Source organism: Erythrolamprus reginae, chromosome 3 (genome assembly GCF_031021105.1).
Source record: "Erythrolamprus reginae isolate rEryReg1 chromosome 3, rEryReg1.hap1, whole genome shotgun sequence".
NCBI classification, from domain to species: domain Eukaryota; kingdom Metazoa; phylum Chordata; class Lepidosauria; order Squamata; family Dipsadidae; genus Erythrolamprus; species Erythrolamprus reginae.
In genome coordinates, this window is record NC_091952.1 from 3,918,388 (window position 1) to 3,942,932 (window position 24,545).

Genomic DNA, 24,545 nt, shown 5'->3' on the forward strand with positions numbered 1-24,545 from the left:
ACAAGAACAAGGGGGCACAATCTGAAGTTAGTTGGGGGAAAGATCAGAAGCAATATGAGAAAATATTATTTTACCGAAAGAGTAGTAGATCCTTGGAGCAAACTTCCAGCAGACTGTGGTTGGTCAATCCACAGTCACTGAATTGAAACATGCCTGAGATAAACATAGATCCATCCTAAGATAAAATACAGGAAATAGTATAAGGGCAGATTAGATGGACCATAAGGTCTTCTATGTTTCTAAGAATTAGTCATATGTTTCAGGCAGGAGAACCTATACAATCTCAGACAGGTGACTTTTCCATCTCTTCTTAAAAACCTCCAGTGATAAAGCACCTGCAACTTCTGGTGGCAAACGGTTCCACTGGTTAATTGTTCATATTGTCAGGAAATTTCTGCTGAGTTTGAGGTTGCTTCTCTCCTTTTATTAGTTTCCATCCATTGCTTCTCATTCTGGCCTTCAGGTGCTTTGGAGAATAATTTGACCCCCTATTCTTTCTTGCAGCCAGGGTTGGGTTGTAACTTACCTCACTGCCAATCCGCTTCCTCCCATTCCATGTGGATGTATTTGATGTGCACGGATAGTGCAGAAAATATTATTATTATTAATAATAATATTAATATTATTATTAATATTATTATTATTATTATTATTATTATTATTATTATTATTATTATTATTATAAAAGCAAATGCAGTGCCGGAAATTTTGGCTTCTGCGCATAGTCAGAAGGAATAAAACCAGAAAAAAATAAATTATTTTTTAAAAATACAGTAAATGGCAGTTTCCAGACTGACATTGACCGTACCAGTTCGGTGATGTTACCAGCAGGTTGCTATCGGTTTGACCAAGCAGGTCCAAACCAAAAATAACCCATCTCTAATGGCAGTCCCTCAAATTTAATTTAATTTTAATTTATTTTATTCAATTTGTATGCTGCCCAATTCCAAATCTGGTAGACTGCTATCAGATCCCCCCTACTCCTTTTCTCTAGATTAGCCAAATGCAATTCCTGCAGCCGTTCTTCCTGTTTTAATCTCCAGGCTTTGGCTCCTCTTAGTTACTCTTCTCTGAACTTTTTCCAAAATCTCAACATCTTTTTTTGCAGTAGGGGGAACAAAATTGCATAGCGATGGGTTGCAGTTAAAGATCAGATCAGAGCCGTGAGGTGTATAGCACCTTTTAAATTGACCAACTTAAAAATGCCATCTGTCTCCACCTAGTGGTAGATTCGGAAGCTGCAATGAAAAAAGCCTGGATCCATTCTCTCTCTCTTTCTCCCTCTCGGAAATGTGCTGGCTGGAGAATTCTGGGAGTTGAAGTCCACAAGTCTTAACAGTGGCCAAGTTTGAGGACTCCTGGCCTGCCCCAAGCCATTTCAGACAAGTGGATATCCAGTCTCTTCTTAAAAACCTCCAGTGATGGAGCAGCCACAACTTCTGGTGGCAAGCAGTTCCATTGGTTAATTGTCCTTGTTATTAGGAATTTTCTCCTTAATTCCAGGTTGCTTCTCTCCTTGATTAGTTTCCATCCATTGCTTCTTGTCCTGTCTTTAGGGGCTTTGGAGAATAGGTGGATCCCTTCTTCTTTGTGTCACCCCTTCAAATATTGGATTGATTGCCATCATGTCACCCTAGTCAGGGGTGGATTCTAACATCTTCATTTTTAAAAAATTTTAAATGAACAGAAGGGGAAAAAATTCAAAATTAATTTTTTTCTAAAAAATATGGTAGCACCCATGGACCAGCATCAACCAAACTGGCTCTGTGACATCATGACTTCACCAGCGGGACGCTACCAGTTCGGGCGAACCCACCTCTGCCCTAGTCCTCCTTTTCATTAACTTCCAATTCCTGCATTCGTTCTTCCTAGATTATAACCTTCAATCCTCCAATCATCTTCATTGCTGAGGAACTCTGGGAGTTGAAGTCCACAAGTCTTAAAGTGGCCAAGGTTGCAGGCTGAGGAATTCTGGGAGTTGAAGTCCACAAGTCTTAAAGTGGCCAAGGTTGCAGGCTGAGGAATTCTGGGAGTTGAAGTCCACAAGTCTTAAAGTGGCCAAGGTTGCAGGCTGAGGAATTCTGGGAGTTTATTTATTTAATTGGATTTGTATGCAGTCCACAAGTCTTAAAGTGGCCAAAGTTGGAGACCCCTCCTGTAAAACATATTGTATAGTGTTCTTAATGTGTATATTTGCATGTATTCTGCATTTGTTCCGTTTTATTTTTACCTTGTTATTTTTTGCATTTATTTTTCTTTGTCTTGTTTTTTTTCCTTGCATTTGTATTTTGCCTTTGTGTTTTTTAAAGTTGGGGAATTAATAAAGAGTATTGAAAAGAAAAAAGAAAGAAATGCTGAGCTCAATTGGGAATACCAACACAGTTCTAGGCTGCATCAACAGAGGGAGAGAATCAAGATCACGTGAAGGGTTAATACCAGTTTATAAGGCCTTGGTAAGGCCACACTTGGAATCCTGCATTCAGTTTTGGTTGCCACGATGCAAAAAGGATGTTGAGACTCTAGAAAGAGGGCAGAGAAGAGGAACAAAAGTGATGAAAGGACTGGAGGCTAAAACATATGAAGAACGGTTGCAGAAACTGGGCATGGCTAGTTTAATGGAAAGAAGGACCGGGGGAGACATGATAGAAGCCTTCCAATATCTCAGGGATTGCTACAAAAAAGGAGTCAACCTATTCTCCAAAGCACCTGAGAGTAGAACAAGAAGCAATGGGTGGAAACTAAACAAGGAGAGAAGCAACTTAGAACTTAGGAGATCTTTCCTGACAGTTAGAGCAATTAATCCGTGGAACAGAAGTTGCCTCCAGAATCTGTGAATGCTCTAACACCAGAAATTTTTAAGCAGATGTTGGATAACCACAGAGTTGTTCCTGGTCCCGTCAACTAAACAATGTCGTTTGGCGGGACCCAGGGGAAGAGCTTTCTCTGTGGCGGCCCCGACCCTCTGGAACCAGCTCCCTCCGGAAATTAGAACTGCCCCCACCCTCCTTGCCTTTCGTAAACTCCTTAAAACCCACCTCTGCCGTCAGGCTTGGGGGAATTGAGACATCTCCCCCGGGCCTATACAGTTTATGCATGGTATGTTTGTGTGTATGTTTGCTTTTAATAATTTTTTAATAATTATTAGATTTGTTGTACATTGTTTTATTGTTGCTGTGAGCCGCCCTGAGTCTACGGAGAGGGGCGGCATACAAATGTAAGAAAGAAAGAAAGAAAGAAAGAAAGAAAGAAAGAAAGAAAGAAAGAAAGAAAGAAAGAAAGAAAGAGGGAGGGAGGGAGGGAAGGAGGGAAACAAACAAACAAACAAACAAACAAACAAACAACCATCTTGCTGGAGTAGTGTAGGGTCTCCTGCCTAAGCAAGGGATTGGACTAGAATAGTGTTTCCCAACCTTTTTTGAGCCGCGGCACATTATTCATATTTTCAAAATCCTGGGGAACACTGAAAGGGGCGGGGCGGGGCGGGGGGGGCGGGCTAAAGAAAAGTTTGGACAAAAAACCCCTCTCTCTTCCTCCCTTTCGCTCTATTTCTCCCTCTTTCTCTCTTTTCCTTCCTTCCCTTCTTTCTCTCTCTCCATCCCTCTTTCTTTCTTTCTTCCTCTCTTTTTTGCTCTCTTTCTCTCTCCCTCCTTCCCTTCCTCTATGTCTTTCTCTCTCCCTTGCTCTCTCTCTCTCTCTCTGTCTCTCTTGCTATCTCTTTCTTGCTTTTTTCTCTCTCTCTTGCTCTCTCTCTTTCACTGTCTTGCTATATGTCTCTTTCTTTCTCTTTGCCTCTCTTGCTATCTCTCTTTCTTTCTCTCTCTTTCTCTCTCTCTCTTTCTCTGCCTCTCTTTCTTGCTCTGTCTCTCTTTCTCTGCCTCTCTTGCTATGTCTCTCTTTTTCTCTCTCTCTGCCTCTCTTATATGTCTCTCTTTCTTTCTCTCTCTCTCTCAGCTGACTGCAAGCGGGAGCCCTGACGGCGGCAGCTGGACGTGCTGCTGAACACCATATATGCCAGGCCCGCAGCGCCAGCATGTACAACGTCCAGCAGCACGTCCAACCGCCACCGTCAGGGCTCCCGCTTGCAGTCAGCTGAGAGAGAGAGAGAGAGAGCGCTCCCTCTCGCCGCCGCCATCTCCCCGCGACTGCCTGCGGCTGCCCCCCCCCCCCACTCCCATCGCCAGTGCCCTCCCGCCGGGCCACAAAGGACACTTGCCGTCGACGCCAGAGAAGCTCCAGCTGGGCGGGGCGCTGCCGGTACTTCCGTCCTGGGGCTCCCGCTCACAGCTGTCAACCGGCTCCTGCTCGATGCCGCGGTTTTCGGCGCTCTCCTGCTGGGCCCCAAAGAAGGAAGGCGGGAAAAAGGCGCAAAGAATGGAGCTCTCCTTCTTCCTGCCTTCCTTCTTTGGGGCCCAGCAGGAGAGCGCCGAAAACCGCGGCATCGAGCAGGAGCCGGGGGATAGCTGCGAGCGGGAGCCCCAGGACGGAAGTACTGGCAGTGCCCCGCCCAGCTGGAGCTTGGCGGCACACCTGGCCATGTCTCGCGGCACACTAGTGTGCCGCGGCACACCGGTTGGGAAACGCTGGACTAGAAGACCTCCAAAGTCCATTTCAACTATTATTATTATTATTATTATTATTATTATTATTATTATTATTATTATTATTATTATTATTATTATTATTATTATTACAATTGGTTCTTGGAGGTGCTCCGACCATAAGTTCACCACCATTCAGTCAGATCAAGGCTGCCTTTAATAGAAGAAATTAAATCACCGACATATTTCAACGAAGAAATTTAAAGACGGCTGCAAGATTTACCACGGCTACGCTCTGGCCAGAAGGCAACACCCAATCCGAGCCAAACCCAACCAACAATGGAGCCCAAGCAGGTTTTAGTTATCAAAACGCGTCCTTCCCTCTTCCTTTTCAGCGGCTACAAGGGGAAATCTTCATCGGTGGGGATGTTCAGAACAACCTCCATGTCTGGGGTGCATCTATGGGGTGAGAAAGAGAGAGAGAGAGAGAGAGAGAGAAAAGCAGACGTGAGATTATGAGTACAGATTAGGCAAAACCTGGCTCAAAAAACCCAGTAGTTGTGACGGGACCTTGGAACCATTGGACCAGAATATCTCCGGGACCGCCTTCTGCCACACGAATCCCAGCGACCAGTTAGGTCCCACAGAGTTGGCCTTCTCCGACTCCCGTCGACGAAACAATGTCGTCTGGCGGGACCCAGGGGAAGAGCCTTCTCTGTGGCGGCCCCGACCCTCTGGAATCAACTCCCCCCGGAGATTAGGATTGCCCCCACCCTCCTTGCCTTTCGCAAATTCCTTAAAACCTACCTCTGTCGTCAGGCATGGGGAAATTGATTCCCCTGGGCCATTTCCTTTACGTATGGTTTGTATGAGATATATGATTGTTTTTTATATTAAAGGTTTTAAATTGTTTTAACCATTGAATTCATGCTGTTTTGTTGTTGTGAGCCGCTCCGAGTCTTCGGAGAGGGGCGGCATACAAATCTAATTAATAATAATAATAACAACAACAACAACAACAACAACCTGTTCTATCCCGGATCTACGCAGATTGAAAACAAAGGAATAATCCACGGGCTGATATTGCAAATCAACCTTTTTATACATAGAAAGCATCATTTATACAAGCCAAATTCATGCATGTGAGTTCATCTGGGCAGCTTCCCTGTGAAAGGAATTAAAAGATAGTCCAGCGGCTAAGATCAAAGCTAAATTGTGCATTCCTTCATGAGATAAAGAGGCTGCAGTTTCACTGACTTACAGTTACAGCTTCCCAGACTCTCCGCAGACAGGGGAATTCTACTCCAAGGATTTTAGCAGGGAAATAACAGTTGGCTAGCGTAACAATGCTGGAACCTCAAACATCAACTGACTCCGTTGCAAAACGTTGAAACTCCACCCCGAATTTCCCATCAGCCACCCTTAAATACCTATGGGGAGTGGTCCACAATTCCCTAGAGTTAACAAACTACAGACTACTTCCTTTTCCCATACAAGTATTCTTGTCTTTTTCTTAATCTTCTAAAGCGAGCATCTAATAAAGGATCCTGATCTTCCTCCTCTAAGTCAGACTCTACTGTCACTGGCATCTCTGCCACCTCTGGTGGTCCTTCAGGTTCATCCAGGTCTATTTCTCCCTCACTCTCACTCTCTGCATCAGCTGGGAGGTATATATTGATTCTGTCATTTTCTATCATTTCCTCAAATTTGCCGCTGAATTTCATTTTTTGGATCAACCCTATCAAATACTGCCAATTTACATTGTCAAACGCTTTTTGTGCACCCAGGAAAAAAAGAGCTATCTACTTTCTTGGATGTACTTCCTAATATTCCAATATACTGTATCTAAGACAATCCTTGTATTCTTTTTTATTTGTTGTATTGATAAAAATCCATTTTTTAAAATTATTATTATTATTATTATTATTATTATTATTATTATTATTATTATTATTATTATTTATTAGATTTATATGCCGCCCCTCTCTGTAGACTCCAAATTTGATCCAAATTGATAATTTTATTTAATATATTTTTAAATTCTTAATTCTTTCAGCCATAATTAGCATAAAAATTTTGTAGTAAGCGTTCATCAACGAAATCGGCCTATAATTATATCATTATATTAAAAAATATAATTACTTGGGCTGCCGCAAAAGGATGTCCGGGAAAATGGTGTTGTAGGGGTCGCCGAGAGCGCCGTGCAGGAAGGCGATGTTCTTATGCAGCTCCCCCACTTCGTTCACCAGGTCGTCGATCACCTGAAAAAGGAAAACCAGATTGTTGAGGGCAAGAGGCTGATTCTGCAAAACAGAGAGAGCTGCAAAAGCACTGTGAAGTGGTATATAAGTCTAAATGCTATTGCTATTGCCCTTCCTTCATTCCTTCCTTCCTTCCTTCCCTCCCTTCCTTCCCTTCCTTCCTTCCCTTCCTTCCTTTCTTCCTTCCTTCCCTTCCTTCCTTCCTCCCTTCCTTTCTTCCTTCCCTTCCTTCCCTCCCTCCCTTCCCTTCCTTCCCTTCCCTCCCTTCCTCTCTCCCTTCCCTTCCCTTCCTTCCTTCCTCCATCCCTTCCTTCCTTCCTTCCCTCCCTCCCTCCCTTCCTCTTTAGATCAGGTGGCACAGTGATTAGAGTGCAACACTGCAGGCTACTTCAGCTAACTGCTACGAGTCCGCGAGTTCCTGGCCAAGCACCAGGTGCCAACGCTGCCCCATGCCCCCCTATAGTCCTGACGTCGCCCAAGCAGACTTCTTTTTGTTCCCAGCCCTGAAAGGAACCCGTTTTTCGTCCACAACCTAAGCATGGCTCACAAAATAATCTGCTACAACGTCCTTCCTGTCAATGACTACTTCAGCTTCAACCACAACAACACACAAGCACACAACAGATTTAAAGTTACTGTAAACTGCTCCAAACTTGACTGCAAAAAATATGACTTTAGTAATCTAATGGTCGAAGCATGGAATTCATTACCAGACTCTGTAGTGTCATCTCCTAGCCCCCAAAACTTTACCCGTAGACTATCCACAGTTGACCTCCCCCAATTCCTAAGAGGTGAGTAAGGGGCATGCATAAGTGCACCAGAGTGCCTTCCGTCCCCTGTCGTAATGTCTCTCTTATGTTTTTATTAGCTTAGAAACATAGTCTGATGGCAGAAAAAGACCTCATGGTCCATCTAGTCTGCCCTTATACTATTTTCTGTATTTTATCTTAGGATGGATCTATGTTTATCCCAGGCATGTTTAAATTCAGTGACTGTGGATTTATCTACCATGTCTGCTGTAGTTTGTTCCAAGGATCTACTACTCTTTCAGTAAAATAATATTTTCTCATGTTACTTTTGATCTTTCTCCCAACTAACTTCAGATTGTGTCCCCTTGTTCTTGTGTTCACTTTCCTATTAAAAACACTTCCCTCCTGAACCTTCATGAATATAAACTCTGTTATTCCCAATGACTATTATTTCTTCTACAGTGGTACCTCAAGATACGAACCCCTCGTCTTACGAACAACTCGTGATACGAACCCGGGGTTCAGAAAAATTTTGCCTCTTCTTACGAACTTTTTTCGAGTTACGAACCGGCGTCCGGAGACTGCTGGGAAGCCGCGCGGCTGTTTTAAAAGGTGACAGCCGGGCGGCGGGGCTTCCCAGCAGCCTCCCGAACGCCGGTTCGTAACTTCAAAAAAGTTCGTAAGAAGAGGCAAAATTTTTCTGAACTCCGGGTTCGGTTCGGGAGGTTGCTGGGAAGCCCCCCAGGCCGGCTGTCACCTTTTAAAATAGCCGCTCGGCTTCCCAGCAGTCTCCGAACGCCGAACGCGGAAGTTCGGGTTTGGCGTTCGGCTTCGGGAAGCTGCTGGGAAGCCGTGCGGCTGTTTTAAAAGGTGACAGCCGGCCTGGGGGGCTTCCCAGCAACCTCCCGAACCCCGAACCTTTGCCGAACTTCCGGGTTCGGGAGGTTGCTGGGAAGCCCCCCAGGCCGGCTGTCACCTTTTAAAATAGTCGCGCGGCTTCCCAGCAGTCGCCGAACGCCCTTTTTTTGCGGGGGGGTTTTTTGGTTGCACGGATTAATTGACTTTTCATTGTTTCCTATGGGAAACAATGTTTCGTCTTACGAACCTTTCGTCTTACGAACCTCCCCCTGGAACCAATTAGGTTCGTAAGACGAGGTATGACTGTATATTATTCCTAATGTTTTTCTATTCTTCAGTTGATGTATATTGCTATGATTATATCCTCACAAATCTATGTTATGTATTAGACAAAATAAAAAAATAAAAATAAAAATAATAAACTGGCTGCAATCCCCAGGTTTTCTTGCCTCCTTTTGCACGCCTATCTGCCTTCTCAGTTCCGTGTTGTTCCGGTGCATCTGCTCCAGGCCGTCCTGATACTGCAACAGCGTCTTCTACAACGTCAAAAAAAGAACAAGAAAATTCAAGAGGGATGTTGGAGTCTTAGTGGACAACCAGCTAAATACGAGGGTCGCCCAGAAAGTAATGCACCACATTTTTTTTTCTAAGTAATGGTACGAATGCAAAACTTTAGATTAATAATAATAATAATAATAATAATAATAATAATAATAATAATAATTAAAAAAAAATTGTATGCCGCCCCTCTCCAAGGACTCGGAACGGTAAATAATACAGCAACAAATCTATTATTATTATTATTATTATTATTATTATTATTAATTAGATTTGTATGCCGCCCCTCTCCAAGGACTCGGGGCGGCTCACAACAATAATAAAATACAATAAGCTGTGGTACAAATCTAATATTAGTAAAAACTGAAGTTTAAACCTCTTAATATTAAAAAACAATCGGTACTACACAATCATACCATTCTCAAGTGCTATAATCAGAAAAGGGAGAAGGGGAAATCAGTCTCCCTATGCCTGGTGACATAAGTGGGTCTTTAACATCTTGCGGAAGAAGGGGAGGGTGGGGGCAATTCGAATCTCCGGGGGGAGTTGATTCCAGAAGGCCGGGGCCGCCACAGAGAAGGCTCTTCCCCTGGGTCCCGCCAGACGGCATTGTTTAGTCAACGGGACCTAATCAGCCACTGGGACTTGTGCGGCAGAAGGCAATCCCATAGGTATATATCAGGGATCGCCTTCTGCTGCACGAATCCCAGCAACCAGTTAGGTCCCACAGAGTGGGCCTTCTCCGGGTCCCGTCGACTAAACAATGTCATTTGGCGGGACCCAGGGGAAGAGCCTTCTCTGTGGCGGACCCGGCCAACTCCCCCCCAAGATTAGAATTGCCCCCACCCTCCTTGGCTTTCGTGAGCTTCTTAAAACCCACCTCTGCCGTCAGGCATGGGGGAACTGAGATATTCTTTCTCCCTAGGCCTTTACAATTTTATGCATGGTATGTTTGTATGTATGGTTGGTTTTATAATAAGGTTTTTTTTAGTTGTTTAGTATTGGATTGTTACATGCTGTTTTTTATCACTGTTGTTAGCCACCCCGAGTCTGTGGAGAAGGGCGGCATACAAATCCAATAATAATAATATATACTTGTACATTATTTCAATTGCCAGGAGTGTGTGTGTAAATTTTACATTTCTTCAGACAGATAGCGTAGCTGCAGCAGTGTTTCAAAATGGCATCCGTAAGTGATCTTCTATGGACGAAAAACGGGTTCCTTTCAGGGCTGGGAACAAAAAGAAGTCTGCTTGGGCGACGTCAGGACTGTAGGGGGGCGTGGGGCAGCGTTGGCACCTGGGGCTTGGCCAGGAACTCGCGGACTCGTGGCGCATTGTGGCAAGGTGCATTTTTCGTCCATAGAAGAGATCCAATCAGCCGTGACGAAGACCTTGCGCGAGGTCCCCGAAGACGCCTTCCAGGGCGCGTACTGGTCATGGCAGAGTCGCTGCAAACATGTGTAGAGGCCCAAGGACGGTACTTATGAAGAATTTTAAGTGTTTGTGCAAATCTGTTCAACTGCTCACAGTCACTCATGCCCTCATCACCTCGAGGCTCGACTACTGTAACGCTCTCTACATGGGGCTACCTTTGACTACTATCCAGGGATTAAGTCCAATCTTCACTAATTTATCTATCAGCTCTTTATGTGGAACCGTATCAAAGGCTTTGCTGAAGTCCAGATAGGCAATATCCACGGCACCACCTTCATCCAACACCTTTGTGAGTTCTTTGACTATGTCACAAAGGTGTTGGATGAAGGTGGTGCCGTGGATATTGCCTATCTGGACTTCAGCAAAGCCTTTGATACGGTTCCACATAAAGAGCTGATAGATAAATTAGTGAAGATTGGACTTAATCCCTGGATAGTTCAGTGGATTTCAAGCTGGCTGAAGCATAGACATCAGAGAGTTATTGTTAATGGCGAGTATTCTGAGCAGAGTCAGGTTACAAGCGGTGTGCCACAAGGGTCTGTTCTGGGTCCTATTCTTTTTAATATATTTGTGAGTGACATAGGGGAAGGTTTGGTAGGGAAGGTTTGCCTATTTGCCGATGACTCTAAAGTGTGCAATAGGGTTGATATTCCTGGAGGGGTCTGTAATATGGTAAATGATTTAGCGTTACTAGATAAATGGTCAAAGCAATGGAAACTGCAGTTTAATGTTTCCAAATGTAAAACAATGCACTTGGGGAAAAGGAATCCTAAATCTGAGTATTGCATTGGCAGTTCTGTGTTAGCAAAAACTTCAGAAGAGAAGGATTTAGGGGTAGTGATTTCTGACAGTCTCAAAATGGGTGAACAGTGTGGTCGGGCGGTAGGAAAGGCAAGTAGGATGCTTGGCTGCATAGCTAGGGGTATAACAAGCAGGAAGAGGGAGATTGTGATCCCCTTATATAGAGCGCTGGTGAGACCACATTTGGAGTACTGTGTTCAGTTCTGGAGACCTCACCTACAAAAAGATATTGACAAGATTGAACGGGTCCAAAGACGGGCTACAAGAATGGTGGAAGGTCTTAAGCATCAAACGTATCAGGAAAGACTGAATGAACTCAATCTGTATAGTCTGGAAGACAGAAGGAAAAGGGGGGACATGATCGAAACATTTAAATATGTTAAAGGGTTAAATAGGGTTCAGGAGGGAAGTGTTTTTAACAGGAAAGTGAACACAAGAACAAGGGGACACAATCTGAAGTTAGTTGGGGGAAAGATCAAAGGCAACATGAGAAAATATTATTTTACTGAAAGAGTAGTAGATCCTTGGAACAAACTTCCAGCAGACGTGGTTGGGAAATCCACAGTAACTGAATTTAAACATGCCTGGGATAAACATATATCCATCCTAAGATAAAATACAGGAAATAGTAAAAGGGCAGACTAGATGGACCAAGAGGTCTTTTTCTGCCGTCAGTCTTCTATGTTTCTATGTTTCTATGAAAAGTGTTCGGAAACTTCAGATCGTGCAGAATGCAGCTGCGAGAGCAATCATGGGCTTCCCCAAATATGCCCATGTCACACCAACACTCCGCAGTCTGCATTGGTTGCCAATCAGCTTCCGGTCACAATTCAAAGTGTTGGTTATGACCTATAAAGCCCTTCATGGCACCGGACCAGAGTACCGTGTTTCCCCGATAGTAAGGCAGTGTCTTACTATCTTTTTACCCCCAAAAGCCCCACTGTGTCTTACTTTGGGGGTATGTCTTACATTGTCCCGGGCACCGGGGCCGGCTCGTCTTCGGGCGCGGGGAGCTGCCAGAAAGGAGGCGGGCGCCGACCTCGACATTCGGCGGGTTGCGGGGAGCATCCCCTCGCCGCTCCCGGCAATGTTTCTCGGCAGGGGAGGCCAACTCCGCGGCGACACGGACGCTTGGCTGGCTGGCTAAAGGCAGGTCAAGGGGTGGATGGGCAGTCAAAAAGGGTGAGCGGCCGCCGCTGTGCCCTCCTTCGCCCGCCTCCTTTCCGGCAGCTCCCTGCGCGCCCCTCGCCTTTGCTCGCCACGGCGCCACCGCCTCTTCCCCTGCCGAGGCTCAGCTGCAAGCGGCCAGCGAGGCCGAGCGGCTCTGAGGCGAGCGGAAAGGAGGCGGGCGAAGGAGGGCGCAGCTCCGGCCGCTCGCCTCGGAGCCTCGCAGCCTCGCTGGCCGCTTGCAGCTGAGCCTCGGCAGGGGAAGAGGCGGTGGCGCTGCGGCGAGCGAAGGCGAGGGGCGCGCGGGGAGCTTGGAAGCAATGTCATCGCCCCCCCCCGCAATACCGTTTATCTACCGTGTTTCCCCGAAAGTAAGACATATGTCTTACTTTCGGGGTATGGCTTATATAAGCCGACCCCCCTGAAACCCCCCATATGTCTTACAATCGGGGGGGGTCTTACTATCGGGGAAACACGGTATCTCAGGGACCGCCTTCTGCTGCACGAATCCCAGCGACCAGTTAGGCCCCACAGAGTGGGTCTTCTCCGGGTCCCGTCAACTAAACAATGCCGCTTGGCGGGACCCAGGGGAAGAGCCTTCTCTGTGGCGGCCCTGGCCCTCTGGAACCAACTCCCCCCAGAGATTAGAATTGCCCCCACCCTCCTTGCCTTTCGTAAGCTACTTAAAACCCACCTCTGCCGTCAGGCATGGGGGAATTGAGATACTCTTTCCCCCTAGGCCTTTACAATTTTATGCATGGTATGTCTGTATGTATGTTTGGTTTTTATATTTACAGTGATCTCTCGATTAGCGCGGGGGTTACGTTCCAAGACCTCCCGCGCTAATCGATTTCCGCGTTATAGTGGTGCGGAAGTAAAAAACACCATCTGCACATGCGCGCCATTTTTTTCATGGCCGCACATGCGCAGATGGTGGAGTTTGCGTGTGGGCGGCGGGGAAGACCAAGGGAAGGTTCCTTCAGCCGCCCAACAGCTGATCTGCTCCGCAGCGCGGAAGCAGCGAGGAGCCGAAGATGGGGTTTCCCCGTTGCCCAGGCAAAGGGGAAACCCCAAGATCGCTTGCCGCTTGCCGTATTGCAGCGAAGGAGGCGAAGCAAGGCTCCAAGCTGCAATACGGCAAGCGGCAAGCGATCTTGGGGTTTCCCCTTTGCCTGGGCGGCGCTGGGGCCATGCGGAGCCGCTCATCTAGGGGGGCGTGGACCAGCAAGGTGCCCTCCGCTCTCTCTCTTTCTCTCCCTGTTACCGGTGTGGTATAAGAGAGAGAAAGAAAGAGAAAGGAGGGCGACTTGCCAGTCCACGCCCCCCTGGATGAGCGGCCCCGCATGGCCCCAGCGCCGGACTCCGCCGTTGCCTCCGCCCTTGTTCGGCTCTGCAGCTGAGAGGCCACGTCCACCCCCTCCTCGGTGTCCCCAGCACCCAGCGTCCCCACGCCGCCTCCACCTCCCGGTAATGCGCCCGACCTCTGCCTCTCTCTTTCTCTCTCATATACCACAGCGGCAACAGGGAGAGAAAGAGAGAGAGAACTAGCGCGGACTTATTTTTTAATTAATATTTTTTGAAAAACCGCGTTGCAGCGTTTCGCGCTAATCGAGACCGTGCTAATCGAGGGATCACTGTAATGGGTTTTTTAATCGTTTTTAGTATTGGATTATTATTGTATACTGTCTTATTATTGCTGTTAGCCGCCCCGAGTCTCCGGAGAGGGGCGGCATACAAATCCAATTAATAATAATAATAATAATAATAATAATAATAATAATAATAATAATAATAATAATAATAATAATAACTTTTTAAAAAATGCATTACTTTTGGAACGCACCCTGTATATGGGAATGGGACTTTTTGCCTCCGCCAGTTGGATGAAGCTCTTTCCTCCACAGCAGCTGATCGGCCGCTGCCTTCACTCCCTCGCCCAAAGGCCCCTAGCTCTTGGCCCCAGCCCTTTGGCCGCAAAAATCCAAATTCAGCCACAGCCTTTTGGCCACATGGGACACTTCGCCACCATCCAATCAGAACGGTTGTTACAAAATGCTACTTTTGGGAGGAAAGAATGGGACAGTTTGCTCTTTCATACACAAACACACACATTGAATGATAGAGAGGGAAGGGACCTCGGTGGCCATCTAGTCTGACCCCCTTCTCATTCAGGAGACTTACAGAATGATAGAGAGGGAAGGGACCGTGGTGGCCATCTAGTCTGACCTGACCCACTTTCTCATTCAGGAGACTTACAGAACTGTTCTGATTGGATGGTGGCGAAGTGTCCCATGTGGCCAAAAGGCTGTGGCTGAATTTGGATTTTTGTGGCTAAAGGGCTGGGGCCAAGAGCTAGGGGCCTTTGGGCGAGGGAGTGAAGGCAGCGGCCGATCAGCTGCTGCGGAGGAAAGAGCTTCATCCAACTGGTGGAGGCTAAATGTCCTAAACCCCCTGTATATACACCATTCCAGACAAATGGCTGTTCAGTCTCCCACCCTCAGCTAGAACTGAAGAGGCTTTTTGGGATGAGGAGTGAAACTTTTTTTGGGGGGGGGGGACTTGGGAAAAACCACCGTTGGGCCAGTCAAGAGCGATTCCACTCACATCGGCCACAGACTGGAGAATGTGCTCCTGTTCGTCCCTGGCTTTTCCGGCTAAGGACTCCAGGAAACGCCGGGCGAGGTCCTCGGTGTCTTCCAATTCATCCTGGAGGAGGCAGAAGAGGAGAAGGTGAGGAGGGAGGGGTCTTCATAAAAGGGTCAAAGGGCTGTAAGATCCCACAACACCCCCCCTCCCCTTTCAGACATGGGTTTCCTGGGAAGGACATGGCCCCACCTGTTGCTCCTCGTTCAAGTTCCGGATGCTGCGCAGAAGAGAGGAGATCTGGACCGCCTTCAGTGGATACTCCTTGTCCATGTAGGTTCTCAAGACGTTGACCTCTTCTTGCAGCGTGTGGACTCGGGAACTGACCTGTTTCAGCTCCTGGTCCATTTCTGAAGACGGGAGAACAGAGAATAGAAGTGGGACTGGACACACAGGGAATTTGTCTTTGGTGCAGATGCCTGCAGTGTACATTAAAAAAAAAGACATTAGAATAGAATTAGAATAGAGTAGAATAGAGTAGGGTAGGGTAGAGTAGAGTTGAATGGAATAGAATAATGGAATGGAACAGAATAGATTAGAATGGAATAATGGAATGGAATGGAATGGAATAATAGAATGGAATGGAATAGAATAGAATAATGGAATAGAATAGAATAATGGAATGGAATGGAATGGAACAGAATAGATTAGAATGGAATAATGGAATGGAATGGAATGGAATAGAATAATGGAATGGAATGGAATAGATTAGAATAGAATAACAGAATGGAATAGATTAGAATAGAATAATGGAATGGAATAGATTAGAATAGAATAATGGAATAGAATAGAATAGAATAGAATAATGGAATGGAATGGAATAGAATAGAATAGAAGTCTTCACCAAGTGGGACTGGACACACAAGGAATTTGTCTTGGTGCAGATGCTCTCAGTGTCCATAAAAGAAAAAGATACACTTGTCAAGAATCATGAGGTACAACACTTAATGATTGTCTTAGGGGGTCAAATAAGCAATGAGGAAACAATATTAATTAAAATCTTAAGCTTAGTATATTAAAAAAAAAATTAAACATTCCGGAGACCATGGTGTCTATCGTTTCTTCATCTATAACTATACCTGAAACTTGCATTTTTAGGATAATTCATGATAAATATATAGATACAGATATAGATATATAGATATCTACAATCATAGATACAAACACACATTCTCTCTCACACACACACATACTACTGGACTTTAATCACGTGACCAGCTACCAAATGAATGAATGAATGAATGAACGAACGAACGAACGATTGATTGATTGAATGAATTAATGCAAGGACCAGTCACTGCTCCCTTTGGTCAATGCGGCCATAACTTTGCACGGTCCCTAAGCGAATGGTTTGAAGTCAAGGGCTACCTACCTCTACATGAAGAGGGAGTGCTTGCTAAGCCGCCTGGCCAGAAGACACTACTCCTTCCTTGGGGGATTTGAAAACCGTGGGGCTCCCCCTCTGCCCAGCCCCCCCTTCCCCCGCCTCCAGGTGAGAAGGACAGGTGGGGGCCACTTACTGGCCATTTTCTTCTCCACCTTCTTCTCCGCGCTGCTGAGCTCTGCTTTGGCCACGCCAACTTGGTTCTGATTGGAGTCTCGGAGAGTGGTGATGATCCGCTGTGGGATTTGAAGCACAGTGGTTAGCCAGTGGGACCGCTCGCCACCAGATGTTGTGGGTGCTCCATGCCTGGAGGTTTTCAAGAAGGGACCGGACGGCTGCCTGCCTGAACTGGTCTAGGGTCTCCTGGATGAGCAAGGGGGTCAGACTAGAAGACGTCCTGTTAGTAGCCGGTACATAACTGGATGGGCTTGGCAATACATAAAACAATGTATGCTTAGACATATTGAAAGACTGTTGCTTTAAGAGTTAGTGTTACAGATCTCTCCCCCTCTCTCCCCTTATTCTTCCTTGTTTGCTTCCCTTCTTTCTTTCTTTCCTCCTTTCTTTCTTTCCCTCCTTCATTCTTTCCTTCTCTTTTTTTCTTTTTCTTCCCTCCCTCCCTTTCTTCTTTGCTTCTTTCCTTTCTTTCTTTCTTTCTTTCCCTCCTTCCTTCATTCCCCCCCTTTCTTTCTTCTTCCTTCCTTCCTTCTTTTTTTCTACCCTCCCTCCTTTCTTTCTTTATTCCTTTCTTCCTTTTTTCTTTATCTCTTTCCTCCCCTCCCTTCCCTTTCTTTCTTTTCCTCTTTCTTCCTTTTCCTTTCTTTCTCTGCTACCTTCCCTTTCTTTCTTTCTTCCTTCTTTCTTCCTTCCTTTCTATTTCTTTTCCACCATTCCTCTTCTTTCTTCCTCCCTCCCTCCCTTCCTTCTTTTTCTTTTCTACCCTCCCTCCCTCCTTTCTCATTCTTTCTTTCTCTTTCTCTTTCTTTCTTCCTTTGTTCCTTTTTTCTTTACCTCCTTCCCTCCCTTCCCTTTCTTTCTTTTTCTCCCTTTCTTCCTTTTTTCTTTCTTTCTTCTCTGCTACCTTCCCTTTCTTTCTTCTTCCTGCCTTCTTTCTTTCCCTTTTTCACCCTCCCTCCCTCCTTCCTATTTATTTATTTGTTTGTTTGTTGGAGTCTCCAAGGACTTGGGGCAGCTTTCTTTCTTTCTTTCTTTCCCTCTTTCCTTCCCTTTCTTTCTTCTTCCTTCCTTCCTTTCTTTTCCATTGTCCCTCCTCTTTTTTCCTTCCTTCCTTCCTTCCTTCCTCCCTCTTTCTTTCTTTCTGAATTTCAGAGTTGGAAGGGACCTCAGAGGTCTTCTGCCCAGCCCATTGCTCAAACAGGAGACCCTCTGCCCTTTCAGACCCAGGGTTGCCTTGTCTCAACAAAGAAACTGTTCAGGGGGACCCAAAGCCAACCTGCTCATCCCTTGCTCTATGGTGAAGACCCCCCCCCCATGGCCTGTGCACCCCCCGGGCTCCAAGCGGCCCCTCCCCAGGCAGCCTCACCCCAAACATGTCGTACTGCTGCAGAAGGGACCTGGCCTGAGTGGCCGAATTGGCTTCCGCCTCTTGGATGCTCTCCATCAGCTCCTTATTCTTCTCCATCAGCACGGAGGAATGGCGCTTCAGTTCTTCTAGGCTGGCCGTCTTGCTCTTCGAAAGACGCTAAGGGGTTGGAAGGAAGGAAGGAAAGGAGGGAGGAAGGAAGGAAGGAAGATAGGGGAGGGAGGAGGGAAGGAAGGAAAGAGAAGGGAGGGAGGGAGGGAGGAGGAAGGAAGGAAGGAAGGAGCGAGGGAGGGAGCGAGTAAGGAAGAAGAAAGAGGAAGGAAGGAAGGAAGGAAGGAAGGAAGGAAGGAAGGAAGGAAGGAAGGAAGGAAGGAGGAGGGAGAGAAGGAGGAATTATAATAATTTAATAACAATAATTTATTAGATTTGTATGCCGCCCCTCTCCGAAGACTCTCCCTCCATTTCTTTCTTTCTCTCTCTCTTTTCTCTCCTCCTCCTCTCCTTTCCTTTCTTTCCTTCCTCCTCAAGATCAACCTAGCTTCCTTCTTCCTTCCTTTCCTCCCCCTCCCTTTCTTTCTTTCCTTCCTCCCTCTTTCCTTTTCCTTCCTTCCTTCTCTTCCCTTCCTTCCTCAAGATCATCTTTCCTTTTTTCCTTCTTTCCTCCCTCCCTTTCTTTCTTTCCTTTCTCCCTCATTCCTTTTCCTTCCTTCCTTCTCTTCCCTTCCTTCCTCAAGATCATCTTTCCTTTTTTCCTTCTTTCCTCCCTCCCTTTCATTCCTCCCTCCCTCATTTCCCTTCCTTCTTCCTACCTTCCTTCCAAATCAACTTTCTTTTTTTCCTTCCTTCCTTCCTTCCTTCCTTCCATCCTTTGTTCCTTCCTTCCAAATCAACTTTCCTCCCTCCCTCCCTTTATTTCCTGTCTTTCTCAATCTGTCCATCTCAGCCAAGAGGTTTTCAGTGGCTTAAGAATTTTAAAATTTCTCTCTTTCTTCAGGGGTTAACTCTTTGACTCAGCCTTCCATTCTTCCAAGGTGGGTCACATAAGGACCCAGATTGTTGGGGGCAATAGATTGACTCTGTAAACCGATTAGAGGGGGCTGTGAAAGCACTAGGAAGTGGTATGTAAGTCAAAGTCTATTGCTATTTGCACATCTATTTCAGAACATAACAAGGAGGTCTGATCCCCATATCTGAACTTCTGGTTTCAAACCCCCCGCCCCCTCCCGGGGAAGACCATGTGAAATCTGGACTCCCAGCCAGGAAACACCCCCACCCCCACCCCGCTTCCAGGGGCTCTTCCCTTCAGGTACCTGCAGGATTCTGATGTTGGCCTTGGTCATTTCTTCGGTCAGGGCTTGGTGCCACCCGACCTTATGCCTCATGGAGGGGGAGGCCTTCAAAGCCAGGCTCCAGGCCTTTCGGTCATCTAGAAAGAGAACAGAAGTGTGGGGGGGAAGACCCCTGAGGCCGCTGCTCGGAGGACAACAGGTCAGGGAAGGAGGGGCGCGAGATTCTGGACCACAAATACCAGAGAGCAAATGTTTTTGTGTAGCAAGGAAGACTAAGGCTAGGAACCAGGCGGTTGGGAGTTCCAGTACTGCCTTAGGTCTGATGGGCAGTTGGGTGAGTTTGGCCAACCACCAGGAGATTGTGAAATAGTTTGTATTTCTCCTTCCTTCCTTCCTCCTTTCCTTCCTCCTTTCCATTCTTCCTTCTTCATCCATCTTTCTTTTCTTTCCTCTTCCCTCCCTTTCTTCCTTACTTCCACCCATCTCTCCTTCCTTCCATCTTTTTCATTCTTTCTTTCTTTTTCCTTCATCTTTCCTTCCTCTTCCCTACCCCTTCTTTCTTTCTTTCTTTCTTTCCTTTCTTCTTTCTCTTTCTTTCTGTCTTTCTTCATTCCCTCCTTCCTTCCTTTCTTTCTTTCTTTCTTTCTGTCTTTATTTATGACTTCCTTCTTTCCTTCCTTCCTTCCTTTTTTCTTTCTTTCTTTCTTTCTTTCTTTCTGTCTTTCTTTCTGTCTTCCTTCCTTCCTTCCTTCCTTCTTTCTTTCTTACTTTCTTTCTCTCTTTCTGTCTGTCTGTCTTCCTTCCTTCCTTCTTTCTTTCTTTCTGTCTGTCTTCCTTCCTTCCTCCTTCCTTCCTTCCTTCCTTCCTCCCTTCCTTCCTTCTACAAACCTAGCAGACAACTTTTTTACCTACTAAGAGACATGAGTAACCATTTGCCTGAAGTGGGGTTTCCTACCTGAGCAGAGGGTTGGACTAGAAGACCTCCAAGGTCCCTTCCAACTCTGTTGTTGTTGTTGTTGTTGTTACTAACCCCCAAGGGAACTCTTACCAAAAAGGAAACACTGGAAATGCCGTCAGCCAAGCTCTTCCCCCACCTGTTTTCCTGGACTGCATCTTCTGCAGGAATTTCTTCCCTTCCTTCTTCGTCCCCGGAGTCATGGAGGGCGGCAGGTGTAACCTGAATTTGGGTCTTCTGGGGGCCTCTTCCCTTTCCCATTGGCTGTAATCCTAAATGCCAGAGGAGAAAAATGGACAGGACAGGCAGGTCATCGTCATCAAAACAATGGGACACTCACTGATTTTCCCAGCCTCTCTGGAAATGAATGGAAGCCTGAAAGTCCTCGATTTACGTCCACAATTGAGCTCAAAATTTCCGTTGCTAAGTGAGACATTGGTAAAATGGAACTGTGCTCTATTAACGCTCTGCCTTGCCACACTTGTCAATTTGAAGCATGGCAGGTGTTAAATTAGAATTAATAACTGCGGTGGCGCAGTGGTTAGAGTGTAGTGCTACAGGCTACTTTTTCTAACTGCCGACTGCCTGCAGCTTGGCAGATCGAATCTCACCAGGCTCAAGGTTGACTCAGCTTTCCATCCTTCCGATGTAGGTAAAATGAGAAACTGGATTGTTGCTGGCAATATAAGCTGACTCTTAGAGAGGGCTGTAAAGCACTGTGAAGTGGTATACGAGTCCAGGGGATGTTGCTATTCCTTCCTTCCTTCCCTTCCTTATTTCCTTTCTTCCCTTCCTTCATTCCTTCCTTTCTTCCCTCCCTCCTTTCCTTCTTTTCTTCCTTTCCTTCCCTCCCTTCCCTCCCTTCCCTTCCTTCCTCCCTTCCAATGCAGTATTGTAGGCTGACTCTGCCCACTGGCAGCAATTTGACCCTGGCCGGCTCAGACTTATATCCTTCTGAAGTGGGTAAAATCAAGATTGTTTGGGGCAAGAGGCTGATTCTGTAAACCACTTAGAGAGGGCTGCAAAGTACTGTGAAGCGGTATATAAGTCTAAGTGCTATTGCTATTCCTTCCTCCCTCCCTCCCTCCCTCCCTCCTCTCTTTCCTTTCCTTTCCTTCCTTCCTTCCTTCCTTCCGAGGTGGGTAAAATGAGGACCCAGATTGTTGGGGCAAAGAGCCTGACTCTGTAAACTGCCTTCGAGACGGTTGTAAAGCACCGTGAAGTGGTATATAACTTTAAGTGCTGTTGCTATTGCTAAGGTCATCAGGGATAGTGCTGATATTGCAATAGGTAACTAGGGTTGATCAGTGTTAAGTAGCTAACCCTGATGATGTTGCATAGTTTGGCTAATGTAACATCTGAAAGAAAACAATCAAGAAGGGAATGTATTTTGTGGAGTGGAAGAGGAGGAGGAGGAGGACTGTGAGGTCCTTGGTGCTCTGAGCTTGGTAGTTTTCTTACATCAGGCGTTTGATTACCCAAACTAGTAACACTGATGATGTTACCTAGTTGGGCCATGAAACATCTGCAAGAAAATAACCAACCTCAGAGAGCACCAAGGACTTCATAGTTCTCCTCCTACCTTCTAGTACTGATGATGTTACCTAGTGGGATCACGAAATGTTTGCAAGAAAGCAACCAAGGAACACACATATCTCTACTCCTACCTATTCTCTCTCTGAAAAATATCAACTTAAAATAATCTTGTCACCCACCCACATACCAGCGTAGCATTGAAATACTATTTGGTTTGACCAGGAAAGCCAATTCCCTCCAGCCATCTTCTGCTGAAACATACATATTTCCTTTTATGAAACGATAATAATGTGGATTTGTGCACAGCTGTTCCATTTTATTACCTAGTGCAGGGGTAGGCAAACTTGGCTCTTCTATGACTTGTGGACTTCAACTCCCAGAATTCCTGAGCCAATCATGCTAGCTCAGGAATTCTGGGAGTTGAAGTCCACATGTCATAGAAGAGGGAAGTTTGCCTAATAATGATAATGATAATCATTTATTAGATTTGTATGCCGCCCCTGTCCGAAGAATCGAAAACTACCCCTGACCTAGCTGGTAAAGAATACAAAAAGTACAATTTGGATCTTTTAAACCATATTGCTTCCTTTTTTTGAAAAATAGTATTTCCCCTTCTTTGCGCAACTCACCGTTTGGTTTAAGGAACTGATAAAACTCTTGGGGTACAAACTTAGGCCTCTGGACCACATTTTTGGAGCCAAGGAAAAGCCGTGCAAGAGGAAATGTCAGCACCTGGAGGGACGATGAAGAATTATATATAATTCTTATATATACAAAGAAGAAATGGACAAAATCCTAAAAATCCATTGTGGTCAAATCTTGCAAAGTCTGGTGTTCTTGTCTCTTTAAAACGAAACTTTTTTTCAGAGGAAAAATAAGCAATATGAAAGCCGCCCTGAGTCCCTAGGGAATTGGGCAGCATAGAAATAAAATTAAATAAGCAAAACACCGTAATATTTTGGGAATGGGTGAGAGATCCTGATGACCTCAAACCATTATTTTATTCTCTTAATATTGCACGAGATGGAGTATTTTAGACTGCCCACCTGTCCTGCGTCAGAGAGGCTGCTGATAATGTAGCAAATAAAGTGCTTTCTTAGCTTTTATATGGCACTCATTTTTTGGTGTGTGATGGATGTTGTAGGCTGCCGGAAGTCATGTCTAATTAAAATTAATGACATTACTTTTATTGTCTATTTTATACTATTTTATTGTTGTAAGGCAACCAGAGTCCTTTGGGATTGGGCAGCAGGAAGGAAGGAAGGAAGGAAGGAAGGAAGGAAGGAAGGAAGGAAGGAAGGAAGGAAGGAAGGAAGGAAGGAAGGAAGGAAGGAAGGAAGGGAAGGAAGGAAGGGAAGGAAGGGAAGGAAGGAAGGGAAGGAAGGGAAGGAAGGAAGGTTTATTTAATTTAAAAAGAAATTAAATTTAAATTTAACAAACCCTTGGAATGGACAGGGAGGAAATTAAAAGGTGGCTTCCACCTCCCCACCCCCCCAAGAAAAATACAGGAGCACAAATGTTGGGCCAGAATTTTATTCCAGTGTATTTATTTTATTAATCTAGGAGAAGTTTTAATATGCTTAGCTAGTCCATGTATGATATGCCATAATGCTAAATAAAATAATGCAATGCAATGCAATGCAATGCAATAAATAAATGAAATGACATTAAGTAAAAATAAAATAAAATATACACAAAACAAAAGAAAAGAAAACAATTCCAGGGGTAAGTCTCAATTTAGGTTCCCCCCCCCCCTGCACCAGCACGGAGAACCTGAGGGACGTAGCAGCAGCCAATACCCGGAAACCGCTGCAGTTTAGTTTCTAGGGGTTGACTGCGCCCGTCCCTGGAGGCGCTCCATTTAAGATGGAGCCAACCCCGCCCCGTTCCCACTTTACCTGCTTCTCGCGCCCGAGCGCGTGAGTGAGTGTCTCCCCCGTTTCCTAGCAACGCAGCACGCGCCCTGTCTCCATGGCGACCCGGGAGGGCCTACGGAAGCCTCGCGGGCTCCAAGCATCTCCGCCATTCGCGTCCCCACTGATCACTCCACCGTCGACGTCCCCGCCTCCACCATCACCCGTTCTTTCCATTGGCCGCGTCCATGCCGCGAAGGACCCCGCCTTGCGGCTCCGCTTGGCGCGTGCGCAGCCCACCTTTCACTAGATAGCCTTTCCTTGCTTAGGCCGCCTCTATCGCCAACCTGGCGCTCTTCGCTTCCCCAAAAATGAGTTGACTTGTGCTTCCCATTAATTGGTCTCTGTATTATTATTATTATTATTATTATTATTATTATTATTATTATTATTATTATTATTATTATTATTGTTTATTATTTGATTTGTATGCTGCCCCTCTCCGAAGACTTATTAGTAGTAGTAGTAGTAGTAGTAGCAGTAGCAGCAGTAGTAGTATTGTGTTGTGGTTGTTAGTAGTAATAGTAGTAGTAGTAGTACAAGTATTTTATTACTAATAAATTATTACTAATTTATTATTATTAATTATTATTATTAACCAACCTAGGTCACCATCTCCTAACTGTAACTTTTGAATGTAATTGTCTACTTTTTAATGTTTTAGAAATATTTGTTTTTTAAATAAATTATATATAATTTATATATAATTTAGACAAAGAATCACACGCACAAACACACACACATATACACACTGCTCAAAAAAATAAAGGGAACACTTAAACATAAGAAGATAACTCCAAGTACAGTAAATCAAACTTCTGTGAAATCAAACTGTTAGAAAGCAACACCTATTGACAATCCATTTCATTTTGTTGTCAGCATATTCAACAAAACAAAGTATTCAATTCCTTCAG

At 45.5% G+C, this 24,545-nt stretch overlaps 1 protein-coding gene across 2 annotated transcripts; it reads right to left on the reverse strand.

Moving 5' to 3' along the window:
* Positions 1 to 4,737: 4,737 nt before the first annotated feature.
* C3H20orf96 (chromosome 3 C20orf96 homolog) lies at positions 4,738 to 23,772 on the reverse strand. Of its 2 annotated transcripts, none has more exons than XM_070748742.1 (11): positions 23,617 to 23,772; positions 22,348 to 22,450; positions 20,322 to 20,454; positions 19,249 to 19,364; positions 17,939 to 18,097; positions 16,532 to 16,631; positions 15,204 to 15,361; positions 14,973 to 15,074; positions 8,856 to 8,942; positions 6,681 to 6,799; positions 4,738 to 4,997 (listed from the first exon to the last, which is right to left on the reverse strand). In XM_070748742.1, the coding sequence occupies exons 2-11, from the start codon at positions 22,405 to 22,407 to the stop codon at positions 4,937 to 4,939; spliced, it is 1,095 nt and encodes a 364-aa protein (XP_070604843.1). In that variant the 5' UTR covers positions 22,408 to 22,450; positions 23,617 to 23,772; the 3' UTR covers positions 4,738 to 4,936. The 2 variants fall into 2 exon arrangements, with proteins under 2 accessions (XP_070604843.1, XP_070604842.1); XM_070748741.1 differs by having other exon boundaries at positions 15,204 to 15,430; positions 23,617 to 23,692.
* Between the last annotated feature and the right edge of the window lie 773 nt (positions 23,773 to 24,545).